Source organism: Pinus tabuliformis, chromosome Q, assembly GCF_031772625.1.
Source record: "Pinus tabuliformis cultivar Carrire ecotype Pingquan chromosome Q, CPIR1, whole genome shotgun sequence".
Classification (NCBI taxonomy): Eukaryota; Viridiplantae; Streptophyta; class Pinopsida; order Pinales; family Pinaceae; genus Pinus; species Pinus tabuliformis.
The window spans coordinates 1237716812-1237743940 of NC_142296.1; the positions used below are offsets into that span (position 1 = coordinate 1237716812).

General features: G+C 39.0%; 1 protein-coding gene across 2 annotated transcripts in view; it reads right to left on the reverse strand.

Annotated features, from left to right (window-relative positions):
• Nucleotides 1–27129, reverse strand: part of LOC149224286 (Phosphatidylinositol 3- and 4-kinase family protein) — a 328841-nt gene that overhangs the window by 102269 nt on the left and 199443 nt on the right. For both annotated transcript variants that reach the window (XM_089386063.1, XM_089386064.1), the window contains exons 18-19: nt 5502–5768; nt 5227–5304 (exon numbers count right to left, since the gene is read on the reverse strand). In XM_089386063.1, coding sequence (XP_089242189.1) covers nt 5227–5304; nt 5502–5768 — 345 coding nt within the window. The remainder of the gene's footprint in view (nt 1–5226; nt 5305–5501; nt 5769–27129) is intronic.

Sequence of the window (27129 nt, forward strand, 5' to 3'; positions counted from 1 at the left end):
AAGGTTTGCACCCTGAGACAGTCCTGAGAGATTTCATCCCTCTCAGCGCTCGATGGATCTGCAGTTTAGATGGATCTATGCTAGTTCTTTATAATACTATTTATATTATATGTAAATATTCTTATTTCTAATTCTATTTACTTGATATTATATCATTCTTATAAATATGAATAAAAAAATTCCTGAACCGACATATAATTAAGTTAACCATATTCACTTCTTTATATTTGATGTTCCCTTCCTTAAAATTTCAATAATCTGTTAAGAATATTACTGGGTCAAGTACATAACAAAGATAATACAACATGGACATTAAGTATTTCATTGCGGCAAGAAAATATTAAAACCCTCATAATACATATAGCTACATACATATATGCATCGCATTTTTTTTGACATGTTTTATTATTTTTTATTTTAATTTTTTAACATAAATTATATATATATATATATATATATATATATATATATATATATATCTTAGTAAAAGAATTTATTTTTTGTATTACGTCTTTAAATGGTTATTAACTAAATTTAAACATGAGACTCTCAAATATCATGGTTAATCATATGAATCATCATCATTTTGATTTCTTAATGGGATGTGCATACCATGAATTGTATTCCCAAGAATAGGGTTATAAATTATAATTTTATTAATTAAAACAAAATTGCAATATAACAAACCCTTTGAAGTCAAAATTTAAAGCCAATTTGTATTTTTTTAGTTTCTGGTCTAATTATTTTTTTATCACTTTTTAATGTAACAAATATATAACACCAAACTAACATTAATGTGAAAACCACCACCTCATACTGGGCTGTAGAGGGCCTCTTGGCACAACAATCATACCTTTACCTAGTCAAAGGAATCCATACCGTCCACTGATGATCTATTGCTTGATAGCTAGGTTGCAACATCAGCATATTAAAGTGTATCTAGACCTTGTCATCAGAAATATCACTATTCAATTAAGACCAATACAACATGTATGTATCCTTTGACACCTATCTATGTTAACATACATAAATGGGATTCAAATAAATAATTCTAGACACCCTTCCCATGAGGAACAGGTAACATTATTAGTGAATGCATATTTTCACAGTTATTCATGTTGTCAATAATTTTTGGAAGCAAACTGTGTAGCAGATATTATCTGTCCAACGTTTCGGGTGGAAACTCCACCCATCATCAAGGACCAGAAACTTTTTAAAGATGAGTAAAGCAAGTGTTAAAAAAGCCCTTAAATAGAAAACACCAGGTATCCATTAGGGAAATCAAGGGTTAAAAGTCAAAGGGTCAAATGTAACAGATAATTAATTAAGCACAAAGACTAAGTGTAACACACCCTCCCACCCCGCTAAGCTATTCCCGAGCAGTGGAAGGTTGTTACATCAAGCTAACCCGATCTCCAAGGTCTCATTACGGAAAAGGGGCTCCAAATTCTTCCTCTTCCAAAGCGTGTGGAACTCACTTTGGATGCCACCATCGCATCCAACTCCTCAAGAGCTTTCCAAAGATATAAAATTTATCAAAATACGACACCCGAATCAAAAGTTCACCCATCTAGGCCCTCCAACAAACGTTCAATATGTGCGGTTTCGAACCTCTTAACCTCTAGTTTAGCTAGGCCCCACCACACGACACGATTCTTCCTACACGAGTCATGTTTAGCCTCGAATCACAAAAGGATTAGCCTCATTGGGCCCCATGGCTAATAAAACCTCAGTTAATTAATTTAGTTTTAATTCTTTAAACATTTATTCCACTTCTGCTAAGTCCGGCCCGTTCAAGGATCGGCTCTATCTTGGGATCACCCTCACCATGTTTCCCAAAAACCTAAGCTTCTAGACTAGTTCGACCTAGCCTGCATTTGCCCTGTTCATAGGGCGAATTCTTCCTTAGTGCATTGAGATGCCCTTCTAGGTCTTCTCCGATAGATTTAGGGAGTTAACTCTTCTTCTGAGAACTTAATTCTTGTCCAATAACCATTTAAACGCAAGAAAGCATTCACATTTTGTGCAAACAAGCGCAATAACTACAACACTGCCTACAGAAAGAGCGTGCTCACAAGGGCACAACTTTGATGCTACTTTTGAACTAAGATTAGACCCAGCCAATCCATGATTGAAACACCTTGTACACTTATACCAGACCCCATCGATTTACACATACTCTTACTATATATATATATACATAAAGCTTGATATCTACCAGTTATTCGCAAGAAAGCAAGAGTCCCATATATTACAAATATTGAGTTCCATCAATACTACATAAAGAGCCCCATAAAGTTCATTAATCAGCAACAGCTCCTTCAGAGCCCATTCACAGGTTTCTAATGGTCAAAATGATTAATTTGTGACATTCACCCATTCGTAATACTTGAATTAGACTCTTAAACAGTTAGCCAGAGTCATGCATTTAATCGAAGATATACCATTATTCATAGGAACATGCACGTCCCTCACATTCTGAGCATACAAACTTATTCATGAAACACATCTCACTGCAAATACAAGCAGAGATGCCCAGTCCATCGAATCAGTGTTAATGCATTCCAAGCCATGTAAAACCAATATATACAATTCTATACCCAACCATAGGCCAACTACTGCCAAATATTTCTTGCAGTTGTCTGCCCCCGAGCCAAATCCACAGTCCAGGGGAGTGTCCTCTCCGAGATTCAAACTTAGATTCAACTGGCGTACTGCTCAGCCTTCCAAGAGTATATGTTGAGTTTTGTAGCTCGGAAGGTACTTCCAGTCATGTATCTAGATTAGAAGGGGCTTGCTTTGCCTCTTTAGGAGCTTGCATGTGAATGTGTTGCATGTGACATGCATGAGATGTGCATGTAAATCAAGCTAAATTTATGACTTGTACTTGAGTTAAATTAGAGAAAGCTAAAGCTGGGATAGGTAACTAATGTCAATTTATCTTCAGTGAACTTGTCGAGCTAATTTTGGTCGTCAATCTTAGCTTAGTAAAGTTATAAATTGAGTCTTAAGTGTTGAAACTAAGACACAACAGTAGCACAAGATTGAGAGAGGCTTCTCAGTGAGCATGTATCGGGTCCGAGAGAGTGCAGAGAGATTGGTGATCAGTTTTGTAATTTGCATTTTCTCAACCATTATCCCAAGATGGGAGACCAAGTAAGTTTAGTGATCAATTTATTAATGAAGTATTGTTGATTGGGAAAAAATATGTTTATGGGTAAGTGATTCAAATTGAATAAATTTTCTTCCGCTAAATATTTTGGTTAGGAACCTAGTAGTGTATTTGTTCAGTTAGTAATTGTTGGGAACGGAATACCGAGTGTTGGGCTCAGGAAATTCTAACAATATGGGATTTCTCTATGGTCGTTTATCAGTTATTTTTTCAAGCCAACCACTGCAAGTCCAGTAGCACAGTATCTGGGTGGTTAATCAACTCATTGGGCAAGCACTGGGTGGTTTATCAGCCTCCTCGTCAAGCACCCAATGGTTTATCATCCCCTTTAAGCAAGAACTCCTAGTGACTACTACCTTGCCTAGTGATTTATCAGCGTTAGAGCAAGCACCTGAGTGATTTATCAGCCTACTGAGCAAGCATTGGGTGGTTTATCAGCTTCCTCACCAAGCACACAAGTGGTTTATCAGCCCCCTTACGGCAAGCACTCCTCACACAAAATTCTCCTTTGTGCCTCCCATTGTACTTTCCCACTTGGACAGCACAGTGCAACTGCTCCCATGCATCAATTTTGATGACAACACACCTCAGCAATGCTAAACAGAAGAGTTCTTCAGCTCTGCCTTGGGTGGTTTATTAGCCTCCTCAGCAAGCACCCAAGTGGTTTATCAACCCCTTTCGGCAAGCATTCCTCACCCAACTTTTCTCTTCTGAGCCTCCCACTGATCTCTCCAGCTTGGACACCACAGTCCATCTGCTCCCATGCATCAATTCTGAGTACAACATACCTCAGCTAAGTTGAACAGAAGTGTTCTTCAGCTCTACCTTGCACTCCTTGTGCTCTACTTCTCACAACATTCCTCTCGCGAGCACTTCTTTCTGACTAATGCTTTTGCTTACGTCCTTTTCTCCCCTTGTCAAGAAGACAATCTCTATGTCATGGAATCAAGAAGACTGTCATGACGGCGGCCCATTTCCGCCTCATCATTTTTGTTTCTAACTGCCTGGTGTTGGGGTGTTCTATCACGCCTGCCCACCAGTCGCAACTCACCCTCGACCATCGATCCATCAACCCTCTCCCCACAAGCCAGCCAATCAAATTTTATCTATATTTGACATTTACAAAATATCCCAGCCAGTCGTGATCTTCCATGCTTCACACAGTTATCATTTATATTTACAAAACAAGGGTCCATCACAAGGGATGTTACTTTAAAAATCAAGGGTACAATTCAAAGGTTCAAATATCACAATTAACTAATTAGCTAAAAAAGATTAAGAATCAAGGGTACAAGTCAAAGGTTCAAAAATAATGATTAATTAATTAGGCAAAAAGATTAAAAATTTAAGTTATAATCGTTATTTTTACTTTTTAATCTTTCATTAAATTGTTAATCATTTTAGCTAATTAATCAATCGTTATATTTGAACCTTTGACTTGTACCCTTGATTCTTAATCTTTGTGCTTAATTAATTATCCGTTACATTTGACCCTTTGACTTGTAACCCTTGATTTCCCTAATGGCTACCTGGTGTTTTCTATTTAAGGGCTTCTCACCACTTGCTTTAATCATCTTTAAAAAGCTTTCTGCTCCCTGATGATTGGTGGAGTGTCCACTTGAAACGTTGGACAGATAAAATCTGCTGCACAGTCTGCATCTGAAAATTATTGAGGTAAGGCATTAAAAAAGGCTGCACTAGTGTCACAGAAATAAACAACCAATAAGAAAGACTTCAGAGGAGGGTAAAAGAGAATATAATCTACTAAGTTGCATGTTTTCTGACTCCATGCTAAACTTCTTCTTTTGTGCATTTTAGATAGGAACTATAACTAGATCCAGTGACTCACAACTTGCATCTTTCATAAATAATGACTCTCGAAATAGCAACTAGCAAGTCTATTTTTGAATCGATGACTAGCTATACTTCAAACTTACAGACCTCTGAAAGTCCAAGTAGAACTCAAATTAACCTGATTCAACTCTCTGTCATCCACTCCCTTTTCTTTCTTTTACATGAGAAATGTTGCAAAGGAATCACTTTATGTCCCCTACCTGAAGCTGCCATATCAAAATGTGTGCAAACAGATTGCTCCTCTGTGCAGCTCCCAACAAGTAACCTTCTACAAGCTTCTGCAAATAAAAGGAATAAATGTCAACTTCTAACAAGCAGCAAGAATATCTCCAGATTCAGGCAAACTCTTACTTTTCTTAGAACCATGCAAATGCCACTTTGTTAAAGTGAACCCAACTTCAGGAAGATGTTGCTTACAAAGGATTGATAAAAAAATTGAGAAATAAAATGATTATCAGGAAAGAAAAATACTTACACCCTCATCGTAGCGCAGAGCCTGCACAAGCTGAGGCATGAAAAACGTAACCCTTTCAGGAGGATATGATTCCAAAACCCTAAGAACATATGCCATAACACGTGGATGTCCCTTGAAAGCTGGAGTAAGAAACTCAAGCGCTCTTGTAATTGAACATGGTGCCCAGTGTGGTAATTGCTGGAGGAGTGGTGAGTTCTCTTCGACAGCTCTTGCAGTAACAAAGAAAGGAAGGGCTTCTGCAATATTACGCATTTGAAAGATATTTTGCTGCAGAAAATCAATACAAAATCATTTTCTACATAGTAGCATAACAATATTACAGAGTTGCCCATACAGCTGAAGAAAAAGAAAAGCCAGCTGGGCACATGGACTGTCACTCAAAATATAATAAATAAATAAACCACCAACAACAAGGGCATAAAGGTAAGGATAAAATCGAAGGCATTATTAATCATCCTGAACAATGCAATACACACAACACCACTAGAGACCTCCTTTGTTGTATACAAAGAGCATGCCCAATATTAAACCGGATTCTATTGTAACCAAACATTATACACCAGGTGTGCAGAGTCATTTTCATGTATGTTCAGTCTATAAAGAACATGCCCAATATTAAACCAGATTCTATTGTAACCAAACATCAAACACCAGGTGTTCCCAAAGCTATGTATTTATGATCATAAACTGAACAGACATGAAAAGGCAGTGTTGCGGGGGAGCGCCACCCCCCCCGGCTCCCGCTCCCAATCCGCGCTCCGGGCGGGAGCAACTCGGGCGCGGGTCGGGAGCGCGCTCCCTAAAAAAAGATTCGCTCCCTGCCTTTTTGGGAGCGTTTTGCCTTTTTTGCAATTTTTTTTGTAGTAATGTTCGAAATGCAATTTTTTTTGAAAGAAACATAATTTTTTAGTGGGGCAGCTTAATTTTCAAGTCCATGTCCCTAGTATTGATATGCTATTCATGGTAATGTTAAATTCTTGAAGTAAAAGTGACATTCACTTTTACTTAAATTTTTAACATTACCATGAAATGACTCAGGATGTTTGAGAGTAGTTCCGACCTCATTGGATTTCATATGGAGAAAGTAGAATTATAAATCTCATTCAAAATCCAACAGACTTATCAGTTTTTCAGGATTTCAGGATTGGGGGATTGCAATGTTTCCATTGAATTTTGTCATGTATTAGGGTATGGAACTCTTATTTAATCAAGAGCACCAATCTCTCTATGTACCTTGATGTTAGTGACATTGGTTGTCGAACTCCTCTATCATGACCCTCCTAAAAATGTACGCATCACTCAAACAAAATCTTGACTTGACATGCTATGTTTTTTCTATCTTATGTTAATGCTTAGAGAGTAATATTAATGGCAAAGATCCCTATACAGATACAGAGGTAATGACAAAGATACCTCTGAATATTAATGCTTAGAGGGTGATATTAATGACAAAGATCCTGATTTTCTAACAAGACTAAAAAAAATTAGACATTTCTCATGGTGGCAAGAGGCCCAAGCATAAGAAATAGATAATATATTTACTTCTCTTTTCTAGTTTCTAGTAGTTTTTATAACTATTGACTCCTTCATATTTATTATGATATTTTTTTAAACAATATATGACAATTTAAGTTTGAAGTTGGCCATTATAACTCATTAGTAATGAATTATGAATATGATGCTTCATGAAAGTTGAAAGTTGTTTCATTTCATTTCATGTTAGATATTATTTGTTGTAATGGTTACACTTAGCTTACAAGTACAACTTTGGTGATCAATGATGATAAATGTTATATATTGAATTTCGAAAGCTTGAGACTTTAAGATTGATGAATCATGAGACTCAATATGTTGTATATTACTATGTTACTAACTTGTGGATGTGGTTGATGAAGATTATAACTTCTAGATGATTGTTGTTACATGGTTCAATCTATGTTTTTTTATGTTTTTTTATGTTTTTTATATCTAATTCATTATTCTACATGTTTTTGTTGACATATATGTATCAAAATATAGAAAATATATATATTATATAAAAAATGCTCCGGGATTCGCTCCCAAACCGGGAGCTTCTGAAAATGTCGCTCCCGCTCCCAAGTAACACTGTGAAAAGGAATGCACTGCTATTCCTAGACAACATCACTGTTCGCACATGGAAGTGTGGTCTGGCAGCAAACATCGAGGTGATTCGGCCTGTATTAACACAAAGATCAGGGTTCAAATCCGCCTGAGTGGATGCAAATGAGATTGGGTGCAATTCTAGGTGTCTTTGACAGGATAGATACGCCCGCTGTAAGTATCTAGAAGCAGTGCTTCCAAAAAAAAGTGACAGCACACTGCAATTATTTAGCATTTAAGAAAAGCTTTAAGGCAAACAGAGAAGGCATTCACTCATAGCTAAAGTATGAATCTCTTTCACCGGAACTAAATATTATTAATCTTTTAAATATATTTAACCATCTTAATACTTATAGTCTGTCCTTGTCTTACAACAAGGGAGAATACACAACAACAAGTGCTTAAAGTATTTGTTTATTACCAAAGCGAAAATAGATTATTTATTCCATAGTTTTAAAAACCAGCCGGCTTGAACAAGAAACCAGTCAAACCATCCAGTTCATTGGGCGACCGGGTCAAACCAGCCAAAAAACCCGGTTGAAGGGTCCATTTCGCCCAAATTTCACAAAAGCCAGACCAAACCGGTCAATTTATGACGGAACCGGTCGGTTTGACCAGACCCAGACCAAACCGACCGGTTTATGACGGAACCGGTCGATTTGACCAGACCCAGACCAAACCGACCGGTTTATGACGGAACCAACCAGTTTATGGTCAAACCAGACGGTTCCATCATAAAATGGCTAGTTTATTGCCAAGGCAGCTACAAACCCCGCAGAATGCAGTTTTGTGAGTTTTGAAGCTGTTTTGAGGTAAATTTGGGGTTGTTTTCCTCCAAAAATAGTCACTCCAAGAAAAACATGCCTACCTTCTCATTTTCTTGACACATACCAACCCTAGCAATGTTGGCAATTAATGGTAATGTTAAATTCTTAAAGTAAAAGGATGAAATTACTTAAATTTTTAACATTACCATGAAATGACTCAGGATGTCTGAGAGTGCTTTCGAGTCTCGACCTCATTGGATTTCATATGGAGAAACTAGAACTTTAGATTTCACTCAACATTCAGCAGACTTCACGGTTTTCAGGATTTCATGGTTTGGGGGTTTGCAATGTTTCCATTTGATTCTATCATGCATGAGCGTATGAGATTGGCATTTCATCAAGAGCATGAAGCCCTTTAAGAACCTTGATGTTCGTGGCATTGATTGTTGAACTTTGTTGATGTTGGTGGTATTGATTGTTGAACTCCTCTACCATGGCCTTAACAAGAATGTACCCTTCACTCAAAGGAAAGCAACTAGTTAGGAATGCTAATCTTTTTCTACCACATTATAAGGTTGTGGACATGAACCCTTCACTCAAACCAAAATCATTGGTTAGGAATGTTAAACCTTTTCAATTTCTATCATGTTATGAGGTTGAGCAATCCAAGTCTGAAGACTTTGAGCTAGATGATGTTTATGTATCTCTTGTTGACAATCCCATTTCTAGTAGCGCTAAATCAATGATGAGTTTCATGAGCGACCATGTTGATCAATGATTTGTAGTTTATATGTCTATTTTTGCCACTACTACTACTACTACCACTGGAGTCCTCAAACTCTGAGCCATATTATTTATGTAGCTCACGTTGATGATCTCTTGTCTAGTAGTGGTGATGAGTTTGATCATAACAAGGAGTGACCATGTTGTAATTATTTGATATGTAGACTTGCAGTCAGTCAGTGGCCCCATAGCTTAGAGCATTGTTTTTAGACCCTAGAGGCCATTTAGAGCCTCATTGATTATGTATTTTGTTGCTGACATGTATTGCACTCTATGCCATTTTGATATATTCACCTTTACATGGTATATAGATGAGAAAACATTGCATATTTTGTCTCTATTGGTTTGGAATCATGATTTTAAATCTTAAAAATAATTTTTTTATTAAAAACTATTTATTTCATGTATTTTTTTAAAGATCGGTTCATTTAGATATGACCAATCTGTAGGAATTTAGAGGGTAAGCTCCTCAAATAGAACACCAAAGGACACCGCTCATAAACACATCACAGATCAATACACTAGTGTTCACACCAAAGGACACCGCTCACAAACACACCACAGATCAACACACTAGTATTCTTGACGTGGTTAAAACCCTCAAAGAGGGAAGCAGTCCATGCCCCGAGCCAACTCGGCCACTTTAGGCAATTTATTAATGTAAAAGAAAGAAAATTTACATAACCTTCTCTCATGAACAGTCACCCTACAAATGACCCTCCATGCTCTTTAAATAGAGATCATGGACCAATCGGGTGTTAAGCCACGGATCAAGTGTTGATAATACTGAGGAGAGAATGAACCGTCCGATCACTTCATGTCTAGAACATATCGTGACCGTCAGATTGTAAGTTACAAAAGTACATGGTAAAGAAACACACTTTACCTAACTCTACACTAGACCAAGTTATACTTAACTATTTCCTATGTGTAGGAAAATCCTAACATAGTCCCGGTTTGACCAGTTCCGGTTTGAAACCCAGTTTATTAGGCGGACCGGTTCAGTCAATGGTTCCGGTTTTTAAAACTATGATTTATTCTCCACTAAAACTCATGGAAAATGCTTTTCAAGAGCACATCTTAATATTGAACCACATAAATATTTCCGCGTTTAAGAACATTAAATTTTGAAGAAGTTTTAGACTCTTATGTTTCTTCAATTATTATAGATCTAATGCGGGACATCCACCAATCACCATTAAGGAAAATGTATGTTTTAAAAAAAAACCTATTTTACGGAGAAGGACTCATCTTATATTTTTAAAGGCCAACCTAAGTTGCACGAAACGTCTAGAAATTTCCGAAATGGGAGAGAGAGAGAGAGTCAAATATTAAATAACACATTATTTTCCAAGAAAATAAAGAATGAGACATATAAATGACATTTTAGAAGGAAATCCAAATTTATATTAACTCCAACTGAGGCTTTACATGGGTCATTTGAATAGCACGGAGTCTTTTTTCTTCTTTTATTAAAGTGATTTATAATAGTTATTTTTCTTTAGTCACTTTTAATTAATTGATTCTCTCATAGCCCATAATTAATTTTAATTTGTAACCCTAGCTAATGAGATACTCTCCTTTCCCAATATCCAGAAAAAGGCATATTACAATTCTCGCTTCTCGAAATTGCTTGACCCAAGCAATTCTAATCTCAATACCAATATCCCAAATGAATCTGAAGAATCCCTGTTGCAACATTGATATGGAATCAAGAATTTGTATGCCAGGACAGATCCCTAGATCCCACTACCAAATAGGGAATATAGAATCCCCAATGTCCCAACACTCCAATTGTGTTGTACCCCTGGCTAGAAGTAATCTCCCATAAGTTTCCCACTCGATAAGATACAAACTCATAATCTCCCTCTACTCTAACTACTCAGGACCTCTATCATAGTAGATGTCAACTATCACTATTCATCAGCAATCCTTTAAACAAGCCACCATGTGAACGTTGTGCTACTCTGATTATTACAGAGATGCCCCTACGCCATAGTTTTGACTTCTGATTTTTGTTGAAGAAAAGGGTACTAAGGAGGTGTTTCCTAGTGCATTTGCCTTTTTGCCATGTGACTTAAAAGTCCTCGAAATAGCCAACACCTTCGATTGTAGTTGCTTGCAAATGGCATCGTCATCGCCTAGAATCAAAGGCAAAATATTTAGCATGTTGATTTTTACAATGCCAGGATGATATTCTCTAATGTTGGTGAAGAAACAGTGGAATATCTGAAAATCAAATTACTGCATTCTAGATCGAACATAATGGCACCCATTCTAGTTCTAGCCACATATCCAATATCTTGGGTTTCTTACCAATGGTAAGGCCTCGATATCCTACAATCCTCGGAAACTCCCCACAATCAGCTATAACACCCTTCTTGGAATGTCATCGTTGTAGGGGTGAACAGGAGTAGTGATCTTTATGATCTCACAAAGGCAAGAAGCAATTGTAAGTCTTACCTCTTTACAAGGATGCTCCATAAACCGGCGTCGGATCAAGGCACGTATTCATGACTTCGCTACCCAACTTAATATCCTCCAATCAAATTGGACTACTTTGGACAAGCATGTTTCCAATTGCTCCAATTGAGAGAGAACATCCCTTGTCTTCATAAACTTTAAATATAATCCAATTACAAAAATCAAATTTCCCACGTCCCTTTCTTTCTGTAGATTCGCCAACTATTTTTGCTGAAAATTAATATGAACTCCATTTGGAGAAGGGTTTGTTGATTTGTCTTGTTCTTTGCTCCATAAGAGCATCGCTATCCAAAGAACAAATTATTGTTGAACTACTATTGCCCTCCTGCCAAGTTTTCTATGGCATTTGCAAGGCCATCTATGGCCTGTTTCCATCTATGGTCCTTGAGGCAATAAACTTGCAAATTCCCAAATTCCTCTTTAGTAATTTGAAGGGATTATTTTCCACTTTTCATTATTGTTAAATATGCTAACAACCATTAAAAAGCCTTCCCAAAATTCAAGGGTTTGTTTCAAAAAAATTATGGCATAATCTTGCTTGAAAAACACCATCAAAATTCATTCAAAAATTTTGCAACAAAAATCACCAGCAATTAAAACAATATGCAACGCAAAATTAAAATGCCAAAACTTCGGCATTATTCTATTGAATGGAAATCTTTGGAGGAATTTTACCAAATTGTTGAGTTAGAACCTGGAAGAAATGCTTCGAGAAGACTTGCCCAAGATTGTTGTAACTCTTTCTCCTTTTACTCAAAATATTTGATTAGACATTACTGCCCTTTCCAGCAAATCAATTCGACCTAGCAACTAGTAATGTGACTCAGAAATTAAAACCACAACTTGGCCTCCCTTGATATGAAAACTGGCAACCATTTCTCAAGGAAAATTCGCCCTCCAAATTAGGCAAAAATCATCCGCTACAAATTAATGCATTTTGGCAAATTTGTCCTCCATTTTGCTTAAGAAACTCGGCCCTTGCAACTGGCAATGTGTCCTTCCAGTTAATTCAACGAATCTACCTCAATTTTAGGTTATGGGGGTAATGGAAAATAAGCATGTTGACTGCACTCACGCTAGGGTTTTTATCAACTTGTTCCTTCAGCAACAAACTGGCAATTTGGGCACGGTTTTTTAAGAGCAATTCAGCCCTCTTCTGAAAATATGAATCCTCACAAATTATAGCAACTCGACCACATAAACAATTCAAACTTGGCCTCAATGAATTGGCTACATTAATCCCTACGAGCTCGACCTCAGGCAATGGATATTCCCCTTTAATTGGACCGTTGCAAGAAGTGATGACTCAACTATGCGAACAAGCTGCACTCAACCCCTACTATCTCACCCTCAAGCAATGGATCAAAGAACACGACTTGGCTTCAAATGCAACGATAGCTTCAGCTCCTATAAACAAAGGAATTCAGCCACAATGCAAAAGGATAATCTGAGTTCCACAAAACCGGCCCCTTCCAACAAAATAATGAATCTTTTGTGGCAAACTTAAATAATTTGGTCCTTGTGTGAAATAATGTGTCCTTCAAACGCACAAGGTTGTGGTCGAATTTGGCCCTAAAAATAAACTCGCTTGAACTTAGCTCTTGCAATGAAATCAGCCCCACAATTATTCGGCTTTTCCCGCAATTGCTTGCTCGCGCCAAGACTTTGACCTGCGCTAGGGTTTTTGGCCTCTTCTTTGCAGTTTTTGTTAACTCAGCTAAGGCCATTCAATTCACCTTGGTTTTCACCTCCCATGAAATAAAATCGGCCTTGCATAACAAATTCAACTACCACGAACACTTATGAATCCAAGCACTGATGAAATCACCCCTAGAACCCTCAAGCTGGCAAGAAAACCAACTCGGATACCACTGTAATATTCTTTTAATTATTTCCTAAAATCTTTGATAAATTTCCTATTCAAATTTCTTCAAAAAAATCACATAGATAATTTTGTTGAAAATTTAAATAACGCCACGACACTATGCAAAAACTTATCAAGAAAAACACAGATAATACTTATCAAAAATTCAGCCTTATTATATTAAATATGGATCTAGTAATACATGCCAAATATGGTTTTGATAACCTGTTAAAAGTCTAGCAAGATATTTGTATGGTTGACAATAGCTCCTCCAATGTTATGCCCCTGCAAGAAATTTGATTGACCTCTCCTTGCGATCTCCACGTTAAGCCCAGTGAGCAGATCTGATTTGATCCCTCTTCTTCCAGATGATCAGGACATTTTGCAGCAGAATCAAGATCAGCAGGCTGAAGATGGTCATATGGTGGAAGATGATGAAAGAGAGGGTTCTATTTCAGATCTGCCCACAGAAGAAGACAACGTGCAGGGTAGTCAAGATTCAATTTCAGAATGTGATGCAGTCAAGTCAACTTTTTTAAATCAACATTCAGATCATGATGACCAAGAATACCTTGTGTCGAATCCTATAAAGAAAAACTCGGCTGTTGAGATCATCTGGCATGAAGAAAACAGAGTTACAAATCTAAGTGCTCCCATCTCATCAGAACAGAGTCTTCATGAGGAGGTCATTCAGTCTGCTCATGAACAGCAAGGTGAGATCTTTGCTCAAGCAAGTGAAAAAGTTTCTCTGAGTGAATTTGTGGCAGACGATATAAATGATAATATTGTGCTTGATAATATTGAAGAATGTAATAAGGAACTTGATAATTTGGTTGTGATATCATATGAAGATGACCTACCATATTGTCAGACTACAGAAGATCATAGCATACAAGAGGAGATCTGCTCATCTACCTGTTCAGAGTTTTTTGAAGCCCATGAGCATACTTTTACCAAAGCACATGATGAAGGCAGATCAAAATTTGAAACAAAGGACACCTTGATCTTTCAGCAGGAGGTGGCAATGGCAAATCTTCATGTTTTTTACGATCCTCTAGCAAGTTTGTTGCAGCCAGTAGTGAAAGTGTTTATTACAGTGTTTTGTTGCAGCCATGGTCAACTATGTTTTTGGATGCCCAGTGATAGGTTTGTACTGTTGACCAGAAGATCTGATAAGAAGAATCAGTCAAGAAGCCATCTTCTTGATTGGTTGCATTGGCATTTTGATATATTTTGAGGATATATTGTCTTGTAAGAAACACAGGTGGCCATGTACTGCCACCAAGCTTTTGTTTTAAGTTTCAGGTCTTAGTATTTATGAGTACAGTTTGTCGAGTCAGTTGATTAGTCCTTTCAGTTTTAAAATTGAGTCAGTTTTGTCAGAGTTGTATTCAGTTTTCAGTCAAATCTGCAGTCAATAAATGTGTCAAAGTTTTGTGTTAATTGTTGGAATAATGACTCCATCGCCCAATGGATGAAGGCACTGTCTAGCTCTTGCAGAGATCTGCGGTTCTTGGCATCTCCAAGGAGCTACCATCCCCATTGGAGCCAATGTTAGAGTCGGTCTAGTTATCCCTCCGTCAGAGATCAAAGCTCTTTTTTGCATTTCATGTTTAGGTGTCCCATCAGTTTCGATTAGTTGCATTTCGTTAGGCATGCCATAACTCTGACGGAATGGTTTGTGTTACTCATTCCCCTCGTGCTTGGCACTGCTGGTTCAGGTCTATTCATAAAAACAAGTCTTCAAAGGTCATGTACAGTCCTGTTTCAAATTTCTGGGTCATAACAATGGTTCTTGGTCATTAGGTCTTGGGTTGAGTCAGTCTTGTTTTGCAAAGTCTAAGAAGACCAGCAGGCCAGAGGGATGTCCTCGATAGGTGGTTACTTCAATAATTTTCATCATTATACAGATAAATTAGGACTTCTCTTCAAAACTATGTTTTGAAGATAAGTCGTCATCTCATTTTTGTAAAAATCTTCAAAAATTTCAGTTCTTGAATCGTCCAAGCGCAGCCTTGGTCTCCTTTGCCAGATCATATCACAGCTATCCCTGCAAAGAATTGCAAAGAAAATCATTATTTCAACCAAATTTAAGGAGGAAACCAAAAAGGTCAGAAGTCTATTAATCCTGAAAAAGTGTCAACGACAAAACATTACAAAATGGGTCATGGACCAAGCAAAAATCAAAAGGGAGTCTTTATAAACATATTTCATGACATTTTCAACTCATTTTGCATGCCAAGAGTGAAGAACATCATTCCAAAGCGAAATTGTGAGTTTGTGAGGAAGTTGGAGCAGTTTCAGGGGTGCGTGACACATTGGCCTAGGCGCGCGACACATCAGGCAAAAAATCGCAATGTAAAAATACACGCGTGCGGCGCGTTGGGTGAGGCGCGCGGCGCACTGGGGTTTAAGCCCAAAATTTGCTTGGAAACGCATGAACGCGCCTCCTCTCCGCACAAATTTGCAGGTAGGCTCACATCCACCACTTGTGCTTGGTTTTTGAAAGATAAATGTAATGGGTTCATGATATGTTTGCCTTAGAAATCCAAGTGGAAAGCCCTCCTTGTCAATGAAATTGCTGTAGGGTTTGAATGCAAAAAATTGTTGTAAGGGTTTCAAAAACAGAGTGTAACCAAGGTTGTCATTATTTCTCCATTTCCCTTTGTTTCACATTCCCAAATTCACCCTTATTTTTCCCCATTAATTTCCTCCTTCATCCTACACTATAATCCCTCAAATCCTAGTCCCTCACCTCTATTACAAAACACATTATCCTTATCATTTCCCTTCCCTTCTCTAAGTCCCTTGTTTTTATTTCCAAATTCCCTAATTCCCTAATGTTTCCCCTTTCCTAATATTCCCTTGTGCATTTGTGTCCCCTTGGTCACAGCATTTTTAGAGCAAAAGAACAGTTTACAGGCAATTGTGCACGCAGTTTATACATCAGCATATATATTCCGGCTATCTTGTTTTCAAAGACATGTCAGAGACCGAGTCAGTCTATGAGCAGGAGTATGATAGTGATTCTACACCGGAGGTAAATGTGCCAAATGTGCCACGAAGGTGTCACAAAGGTGGCAAAAGTGGTCAGCATGTCGGGGAGGAGCCTACTTCTTTGGCCCGATTGCAAGCTTGCCCACTTGCAATGGAATGTTTTCGGCGTCAATCATGTTTCCAATACTGTGAGATGATCTCACAGATCCAGCATCATCGGGAACTAGTCCATTTATTTGTTCTACATTTACAGGATGGTCATGTAAACCTTGCCGGAGTGAATTTCACCTTGTCACCCGAGACTATTGCTCAGGCCACCAGGATACCAAATGTAGGGGAGGAATGGAGTAAACGCCAGCTATTAGACAGATTCTACTATGAGCCATATATCAAATCCGGGTATATGAGACAATTGAGCGCAGTTTTTCCTTTCAGATTCCTGAGGGATGAGTATGCACCATTGATGAAACTCATCATTCGATATTTCAGTTGTGAGGGCAGATTCTCGCGTCTCTATGCGTACCATGTCCGTTTGTTGATGCATTTCACGAGGGTACGTATGATGAACATTCCGTTTTTCATGTGTCGCAACATAGAGAGGATGGTGCCTTTAGTACAAAGGAAGAGCCCAGCACATCAGCATAAGAGCATATATCATTATGCGTTGATCAAAATCATAGTGATGCATCAGTTGGCACAGCAGGGCATTACTTGGGAGGATTTCATCTCCCGTGATTACTTCGCAGTGCTACAGCCGCCTCCCGAGATAGTTCATGATGAGGGAGCGCCTTCACACCAGCCAGGCATTCCCGAGACTGAGCATATAAGTGCTCCTCCATATGTGACATACCAGCGAGGCCACAGGGCCTTATTTGCATCTACACGACGAGTACTATCTCCACCCGGGGTGGAAGGGGTCTCGTTGACTTCATCAGCACAGCGAGTATTATCTCCACATCATGTGGAAAGGGTCTCGCCTTCTTCTTCAGCACAGGTACAGATCCAGGATAGGGGCAAGAGGCCCATGTTTGATGAGGGTCCTTCAGGAGGTCAGGACACGGATATCATTGATCTTGATGCGAGCTCTCCTAGCTCGGAGCTAAAAGAGATCATCCGACAGCAAAGGGCTGAAAATGACTCGCTGCAAAAGAAATCGCAGCTGGCTAAGTGGACGATCAACTACTTGGAGTAGCGCAACAAACAGCTGGAAGATGAACATACACTTTATGAGCTACGGAAAATCCGGGAAGACCGAGAATTGGCCCGAAAGAGACCCGGTGATTTGACACCGATTGATCGAGAGTCTATGCTCATTCGGGTGAACACTCATTTGGAGAAATTGTTGGTGAAGGCAAACAGAGACAAGGACATGCTTCGTCATATGAAAACTCACTATTGGGGTCGCATGCATGTTTGCAAAGCAAAAATGAAGATCCTTAAGAGGCGATTGAGCAAGGCACTAAAACGGCGGAAAAAGCCCGATCCACTCCAAATTTTCGCTGAGGCTTCATTGGCGGGGCACAATACATGATAGAGGGTCTTTACTCCGAATTTGAGCAAATTCGGAGAAATTTTTGTCATTTTTGAAAATTTTGTCCTAAAAATAGGTTTTTCGGCTCAACGCGTAGCGCGCCGCGTGCGACCCATAAGATTGGGAGGTCCAAATCACAAATGGCTTGTAGTGTTGGATTTGTCATGATGAAATATACATGCTAAGCTATGGCCAAAGCATTTCATCAAGTTCTGGGTGACCAAAAGGCTCAAAAACACCATGAAAATCACCTTTCTGCCACCTTTTGCACCAGCAGGAAGTACTTCCGGGAGAATGCACTTTTGGAGGGCAAATGGACACCAAATTGGAAAATTCCACTTGGGTTGGAAAGTAGACATCCAGGGCTTTCCAACAAGCCAACCTGAGCTCAATTTGGATGCCGGGAAGTGCCCCAAAAACAGGTGGAAAGGCGTGCGGCGCATAGGGCTCAGGCGCGCGGCGCACAGGGTTTTTTGGCACAATTTTCATCTTCAGCTCAGGAAACGAAGCCAGTTTGACCAGTTTTGACTTGTGATGTGATTTTTTCACTCCTCTTGATGTAATTAATGAAACATGATGTAATTTTGGCACTTTATTACTTGTTCTAGAAGATTCATTCACTAAAAAGTGAAAATTAAATGAATGAATCAGTTTCCTACCTTATAGAGACAAGTTGTTTTGACTACCTAGATTGTAGTGCTTTGTTTAGAATTGGTTGAAACAGCTCCTAGGATGATGAGCTCGACCCCTAGAGGCAAGGAATGGGTTGGCTTGCCTATATTATGTATTTTCTTAGTCATTTTCATGGTTGGACTCTTGGGGAAAAGGTTTTGAGACTCTATTGTACATTTTACTTCAGCATTTTGGCAAAGGAAAGACCAGGGTTTTGCAGCACTGTTTGGAATTCATGTGGCTTTATGTCTTGATGGTGTGCTTCTTTCAGTACTTGTAGGTTGTTATGTGTATCATTTTCCTTCTCTCATCTTCTGTAATTGAACAAATGAAGTGTTAAGGTAGAATTCATAATCTGTAATGCTCTGCCTTTAAGTTTGTTTGATCTCCTATGTTTTCATCTGTTTAAGGAGAATTCTTGAGGTTTCCTTGCTCTCCTTAGCTCCTCACCTGTCTGATCTACTCACCTCATTAGCTTTTAAGGCATCAAACAATTGCCTACCTTGCTCCAATCAGTCCTCTGCAGAAACTGTGTCTCATCCCCACACCCAAAATTGCTTTTCCCTTTGATTCAACAAAAACCCCAAAAAATCACTTTTAAACCTCTGCACTTAATACCTAGCTTAAGATTAGTTACAATTTCAGTCATCTCGAGCCTCATTGATTATATTTTTCCGAGATTGACCCAGAGAGAGCCCTCTCCTGTCCTCGTAGGGCTAGCTACGAGGCTGAGCGTGGTTTGATGTTGCCTTGAGTTTTGCCTTCCTCAGCCTGGGGCAAATTCGAGCGTTAACAGATAGCACCCGCAATTCCAAAGTTTGTAGAAGTGGAGTAGCACCACCATGCATGTTCCACCACTCGAGAAGAAAAATTCTCTCGATCTCTAATTGCATGCATGCTCCCAAATGGACCAATGCTAAGTATATAGTTGCTCAAATATTTTCGTCGCAGGGCAGATGACTCCTCATCTGGGACTAATTTATCTAATGCTTTCATATAACTCTTTAGAACCTCTAGACCTAGGTGTGGTTTTCTCCTACTCCCCCCCTCCCCCCCAAGTGCTAGTGTTGAAAGCCATGATGGATGATAGTATTTAGGTCTCAGAACATATGCTAAGGCATGCAGTGGAATGTTTAGCATATGCCAACGTTTTTCCACCTCTGCATGAATTCATATCTCTAGGCTCAACAATGTCTTTAATCTACCCCAACATGCTATCCATTTGCTCATACACCTCCCCAATTATTGGTCAATCTAAGTCTGCAAATTTGATCATGTAATAAATTGATTTAGTGAATTGCAAAACATATTTAATCTGTTACCAAAAGTAACTATCAAGAATAGTGCCCTTGGCTACATTAGCACCATCTCTATCAATGTTAATTTCCTCACATGATTCAAACATCACCATATTAGTTAAAGCTTGTCTCATCTTCACTAGCCGCCTAAAGGTGAGGTAATAACTTGCAAATCTTGTTTTTGCAAGTTTAAGCAACTGCAACTTGGAGTATGTGCCATAAAAGTAGTTTACCCTTGTATGCGGGACGATAAATTTGATGAGTTGCTTCCCTCTCTTGTAAATCTCATTAATCCATCCACATTATTTATGCTTCACAATATCATGCATCAAAAGGTTCAATGTGTGCACCAAACACCCGGACCAAAAGATGTGAGAATGAGTACGCTCATTATCAGTGATCACTTGAACCACATTATTAGGACCAACATCTTTGATTGATTGCAATAAGAGATCTGCAATGTTTTGGGAAGTTGCACTGATGGAGGAGGAGTCATGACATGTAATAAACACTGCACCACTAGCAAAAACACCAAGAACATTTATCAAATGTTGGTTTCTAACATTTGATACAATGGATACCCCACAATCCACCCACTCATTTGTAAAACGTGTCAAAGCTCTTTGAACCTTTGCTTTTTCTCTTTCTAATAACATTGTTCTAGCTTTCTCATAGTTGGGGCTCTTGTATCCTTTTGGGGCTTCATTGATGGCCTTAATCGTATCATGCCAATAGGGAGAGCGAAGAACATTGAATGGTACACTGCAAGCATAAAGAAACCGGACTATATTTCCATCCACATCATTCCTCTCAGCAACATTCAAGAAATACCCTATTGTTCTTCTACTTTCAGAGGTTGCAAAAGTATCATGAGGAGATGAGCTACCAAATCTAGAGGTTGCACTTGATTGAGAATGAGTTCTTTGTTTCTTGTATTTTTGTTGTGCAACCTCCTCTATTTGGATGTATTTTCTTGTTTGTTCGGTTGGAACCTTTCAGAAAATTGTGATCCCCACAACATCCTTTTTTTCATCACTATCCAACAGCCCACAAAGATGCCTCCTCACACGGGTATATGAACCACTATATGGTTTTCCTTCATGACAACCATGAGGGCACAAAAATTTGTGGCTTCCACCACCTTTTCCCCCTTCAAGTTTGGTCAAAAAAATCCACAAGGGTGTCAAAGCATCTTTCCCCTCTAGCATTTCAGTGCTATTTTTACCCCCTTCATCTTCAAACCCTTCCTCCTCATCATACATTGGGTCACTCATATGGGGACCACTATCCTCTTGTTCTTCTTCCCTTCTATTCCTACTCCCCCTTGCCATCATGAAAACCAAAGTGGAATGATACATAGAAGCCAAAAGAACACCATCTTGGAATATAAATATAAAATGGACAAACTGCAATGAAATGAGCAAGAAGAAAGAATGGGAAAGTGTAGGAGAGGGAGGAGAAAAAATACAAACAACAATGGCAGAAAAATTAGGGAGTTTGGGGTTTGCACTTACCTCTTTAGCTCTTGTAGATGGAAGCCCTTCTTTACTGACCCAAGCTCCTCCTCCTTCACTGCTCCTAGCTCCTCCTCCTTCACTCCTCCAAGCTCTCCTCAAGCCTCTCTTCTCCTCTGTTTCTCCTCACTTCCCCAAGCTCTTCAAAAATACAAGAGTGAGGAAATGAAAGGGGGAAATGAACTTTATCCCCATCTATCATTACCCTAACTCAACCTAAACCCACCCCTAACTCAAGTTAGACAAAAAAAATGAATTTTTTGGGTCGGCCACACGATGTGTTTGTCGGGCATCGGATCTGCACGGGATCTGTACCCGATCTACCGCAGATCCACCACCAGATATGCGGTTCAAAAATCTAGAACCGCGGATCGAACCGGCACGGTTTCGAAATTTCAAGAACCGTGTTTTTCTGCCCAATCCGCAATTCTGGATTTCCAAACCACGGATCCATACATGAAGCAGACCCTGGTTTAGATCCGGGGGAGGGGGTGTTTCCTACAACAATGATCACACCAGTGTTCTTATATGGCTAAGAGATATGGCACCCAAGCATATGTAAGAACAAGCAGAGTTAATTAGAGAGGGTACAGAAGCACGTAGCCACTTACTTTCTGAAGAGCAAATTTTCCACTCCTTATGAAATCCTACTAACAAAAACATGTATGTATTCTAGCTAGAGGCATTGAGAAGGCTGATTTTATACCAACAGAAAGTGCTTGAAATGTATACAAAGTCCTAGCCAAATCAACAAAGAAACCCTACATAGAACCATTTTCAGAAAGGTCGATTCCTCTCTCTACTGTCAAAAATCCCAGGGTCGATTTGTGTTCACAAGAGACCAAAGAAATCGACTTCCAGAGGCCGAGTTTGCCACTTCAAGAAACTTAATCAGATCTGTGCCATCTATTGTTGGGATCAAAGTCTGAGTGTCATAATCAGAGAAGTCTCCGGATTATGGTCTGATATACTGCCTCCGAAATTGGCATATTTGAAGAATCCGTATTGTTGAAGGGAGCCACCATATTTATCAAGCCAAATTATATTAAGGGTCCATGGGCGATCGTTGATATGACGTTTGAGCTGTATGTGTTTTGCAATTACAGTCAAACCACTGAACGTAAGTTGTGGTCAGGATTGTGGTTGAGAAAAGGATCGAGCCGACATTTCTAAGAGTCATTTTTTGTGGTCAAGTAATCTCTTGGTCAAAATACATGCAAATGAATAACCTGGGCAATGCCTGAGATGGTTGCCCGAAGAGTCGAATTGATCATTGTGAATGCCAATAGCACAGTGATATTATGATCATTGTTTAAGTTTGATCGAATATACCAGTGGAGCGTGCACCAGCATCCAATGAATTGGGATGTGGGGTGGATGTAGTAGAGCTCTTCAAGACAAAGCACAATAAGATCACGCACTACTATCAAACAAATTATTGATGAAATTTTCTTGGAGCATGTATACATGGAGTAGCACAGTGATCAAGGTATGATCACATCTGTAAATAAGCACATTGGTGAGATTATTGTGCTGGGAGAGGTGTGATTGCAAAGTATGTGCATGTAGTACACAATTGTATTGTTCTAATAAAGAAACAAAGCCTCGATGCATGACAAAAGGAGTTGTCTAGATCCAGCGAAGGCATGTTCTGTAACTGCATTTGAACTTAAACACTGTGTTGTGCATGTGCTCTGTGTATGGACAAAGGATCGTGGTGGAACATCTTGAGGCCTGTAGCTGAGCATTGGCAGAGACAAGGAGCGAGTTTGTTGCATTTTTGTGATGCTGCTTGCTATATGGCTTAATTTTTATGACAAAAACAGAGCATATGTTTAGACAGAGGCACCTGTAGCTAATCAGAGGCAGAGGCAAAGCTTTACTGGTGTAAATAACAGTCATGCTGCTAACAGTTTGTGATTGCAGGATTGATGGCTCAGTGACTTAATGAAGGATATATATCCCACTATGTTTTCTTATGTATATATGTGTACCCTGTAATGTTTATGACTGTCAAAGTTGAGTTTATATATGTTGTTGTCTAAGCTAAGTGTAAGAAAGGTTTTGATACATTGTTGTGACCAGAGGTCACACCATTGGACTTGCTAGTCAGAGAATTGACAGTGATGTCCATGGTCAGAGTTTGAGTGAGTATGCATATGTATGATGCAGAGAGCCTTGTCTTGTAATGATGAGAGTGTATGGCTGTTGTAGTCATAGGTGTGGTTATACTTCAGCCATAGATTTGTACTAATATCGAGCACTGTAAAAGAAATTGTAAGGTCAGAGTTTTATATGCTGCTAAGAGAGGATGGTGACTCTACATGAGGTGTTCATATCATATTTGAACCTCTATGTAATTGTTGAGAGTGACTTGTGAGCACTGAGTGGTGTATGTATTGAGTCTGTCAATGTTAAAATTGGCAACTAGGGCCAAATTCCACCTTGGGATAGCTCTCTTGATGGAGATGATGATTGCATTAGATTCCTCTTTTCAAGAGGACCAAGATTGATATAAAGATCATCTCATTTGGACAAGCAGAAGTATGATTTTGAATTTATGCCCACTCATGTACAATTTGTTCAGGTCGGCCACATCATCATGTAGGCTCATGAAGCCCAATAGACATGACTCTTCACCCTCATCGACTTGTATAAATACAAGTGTCCTCCCACCTCATTTGGCATCTTCATCTCTCACACATTTTCTCTCCTTCCCTCATTGGTTTGTACATCATTGGGCATTCTCTCTCCCATGTGTGGCACAAAGAGGACAAAATTACACAACAGAATTGCAGAGCCGAAGATCACAGAAATTCTGCAGTTCGACCAGCATTGACCGTGACCTTCCAGCATCATTTGACTTCGAATTTTTGGGGTTATTTCTGTCTCAGCAGGCCACATCTTTTGGCACAGAAATCGAGGCATTCTGAGCACTTTGACTGCAGACCAAAATTGCAGGTTGACCGCAGATTTCAGACAGCAGTTTGACAAAGTTTGACTGTTGCCTTTGTCACTGTTTTGGGCTGATTTTGACCTCCTGATCAAGCCGAGTTTTTGAAGACATTCTATTGCTGCTTTGACCAGAGTTGACTTTTCTGGTTAGGGCTGAAGTTTGACTGCAGTTGACTGCAAAAATTTACAGGTCTGTTTTGACTTTGAATTGGTCAAGTCAATTTGATGTTTGTACTCTCTCTCTCTGCTGAACATTTGATATAATAATAAGAAGATTTGATCGAAGGGTTCTCCCCACATTGAGGTGTTTCCCTGGCATCCGCCAAATCTGGTGTCCTCTTGTCTTCTGCATTTTGTTTCAAGTTCTATCTGTTTTTACTGTCAATGTGATTATTGTGATTGCTATTGGAAATTGGAAATTGTTATTGGACTGCTAAGGAACATTGAATTAAATTGTGCTAGGCATAGAACATACCGTTGTTAACTAAAATTAACATGGTTTCAAAGCCCACATGAAGACAAAGCCCAAGCAAGAGAGAGAAAAGCAATCACTAATGAAAGTTGTTAGACAAAAATCTTGGTCTAGCTTCAATGGATTCTACATTCTACTTAAAATCTAAGGATAAGCTCAAGGACAAATCTGATTATCATGCATAGAAGATGACTTTGGACTTGACTTTGGAAGAGCATGACTCAATGGACTATGTAAAGGGAAGAGTGGTGGAGCCTCCTTCAAGTGCACTTGCTGCTGCAAAAACGAAGTACAAAAAAGGTGAGGTCAAAGCTAAGAGGATTATCATAGACTTCATTCAAAAGCATTTGGTTGCCTACATTTTTTATTTGGAAACATCTAAGGAGATGTATGACTAGCTGATTGGGATGTTCAAAATGAACCATGCAAATTAAATCCCCTTTCTCAAGAACAAGTTGAAGGACATCAAAATGGACAAAGGGGAGCCTATCCAATCCTACTTCATGAGGATCACACAAATCAAGACTGACCTTCTATCTATTAGAGAGGTCGTTGCTGACAGAGAGCTCACTCTCATTGCACTTGGAGGTCTTACAAGTGTTGAATTTCCACGACCTTGGGTCTAGGTTAGAGTCTTAAAATCACTGATGCTACCAAACCAAGAATCTCAACCATAACTACTTTGCCCAGCGGAAATATAAAGCAGTAAATCACATACGCACAATATACACAGTTTTAAACAAGATTGTACAATATGTACAATCCCAATCTTCGTTATATTAAACAAACTGAGTAATACAACAGTCTATGGTTTACAAGATACAATGACAAACGTCGTTGTAGCTTCTATGTCGTATCTCGTCTTGCCGGTCCTTCGCTTCCGTACTACTCACTAGTAGTGCCTTAGTCCGAGCTCCAATCTTCTAGGCTAGCAACAACTTTCATCCATCAAACTGTTGCACTTCAACACCGATCTTCATCCAATCTCACACTAACAAAGTCCTTCTGCTACTCTAGGGCTACTTTGGGTGGGCAACTCGTTGCCCTCCAACTAGCTCTATGACATCCAATCTCGTCTGTTATGCAACCAGCTCACAAAATAGAAGAAAAGATAGATCAACGTCTATCAACCTCTTCAAAGGGGAAACCTCCTTTACATTACACAAATGAACAATTCTTGGATGAGAAAAAGGACAAAACCTCCTTCGGACATAACAATAATAATATAAGGGCACAACAATAACAATAGTTGGCTTCTATGGGGCACAATAATAGCAATATGGGGACAATAGGGGCACAACAATAACAATAGCAGCTACAATGACAACAGTAATGGGGGAATCACTAGTATTAGAGGGACCTAACATGCCCCTCTCCTTCAAAAAAGTGTTGTCCTCAACGCTTGAGCAGTTTTGCATGCTTTTGTATAATATTCTCACCCTCCCATGTGGAATCTTCAGCAGGTAAGGTCTTCCACTTGATGAGATACTCCGAAATTGATCGATTTTGTCGTTGTTGAGTTCTTTTCTTGTGACTGCTTCAGGTTCCAATATGATATTTTCTTCCTCGTCAAGTTCTAGCAGTATTGTTTGAACTAGGAGTTTGTCACCTATAACCTTCTTTAAGCATGAAACATGGAAAACTAGGTGCACTCTTGAAGCAGCAGAAAGCTCCAATTTGTATGCCATAGTACCAGTCTTTTGCAACACCTTGTATGGACCATAATACTTTGGCGATAACTTATTATCCTTCTTAGTTTGCTTGAGGGACATTTGTTTATATGGTTGTAGCTGTAGGAATACCCAGTCACCTACATCAAAACTTCTTTCGCCACGATGTTGATCTGCCTATTGTTTCATTCTATTTTGCGACAAAGTGAGGTTATCCTTTAAGAGTTGGAGAACTTGTTGTTGATGCTCGATGTGATCTTCCAATGCTTGAACCTTAGAATTTTCTCTTAAATATGACGTGATGGACAGTGGATGATATCCATAAAGTGTCGTAAATGGGGTCAGTTTTGTTGCAGTACGGAAGGAAGTGTTATACCACCATTCAGCCAAAGGCAACCATTTGACCCATTGTGTTTGTTTATCAGATACAAAGAAACGAAGATATCCTTCCAAACATTTGTTTACTATCTCAGTTTGCCCATTAGATTGAGGATGATAAG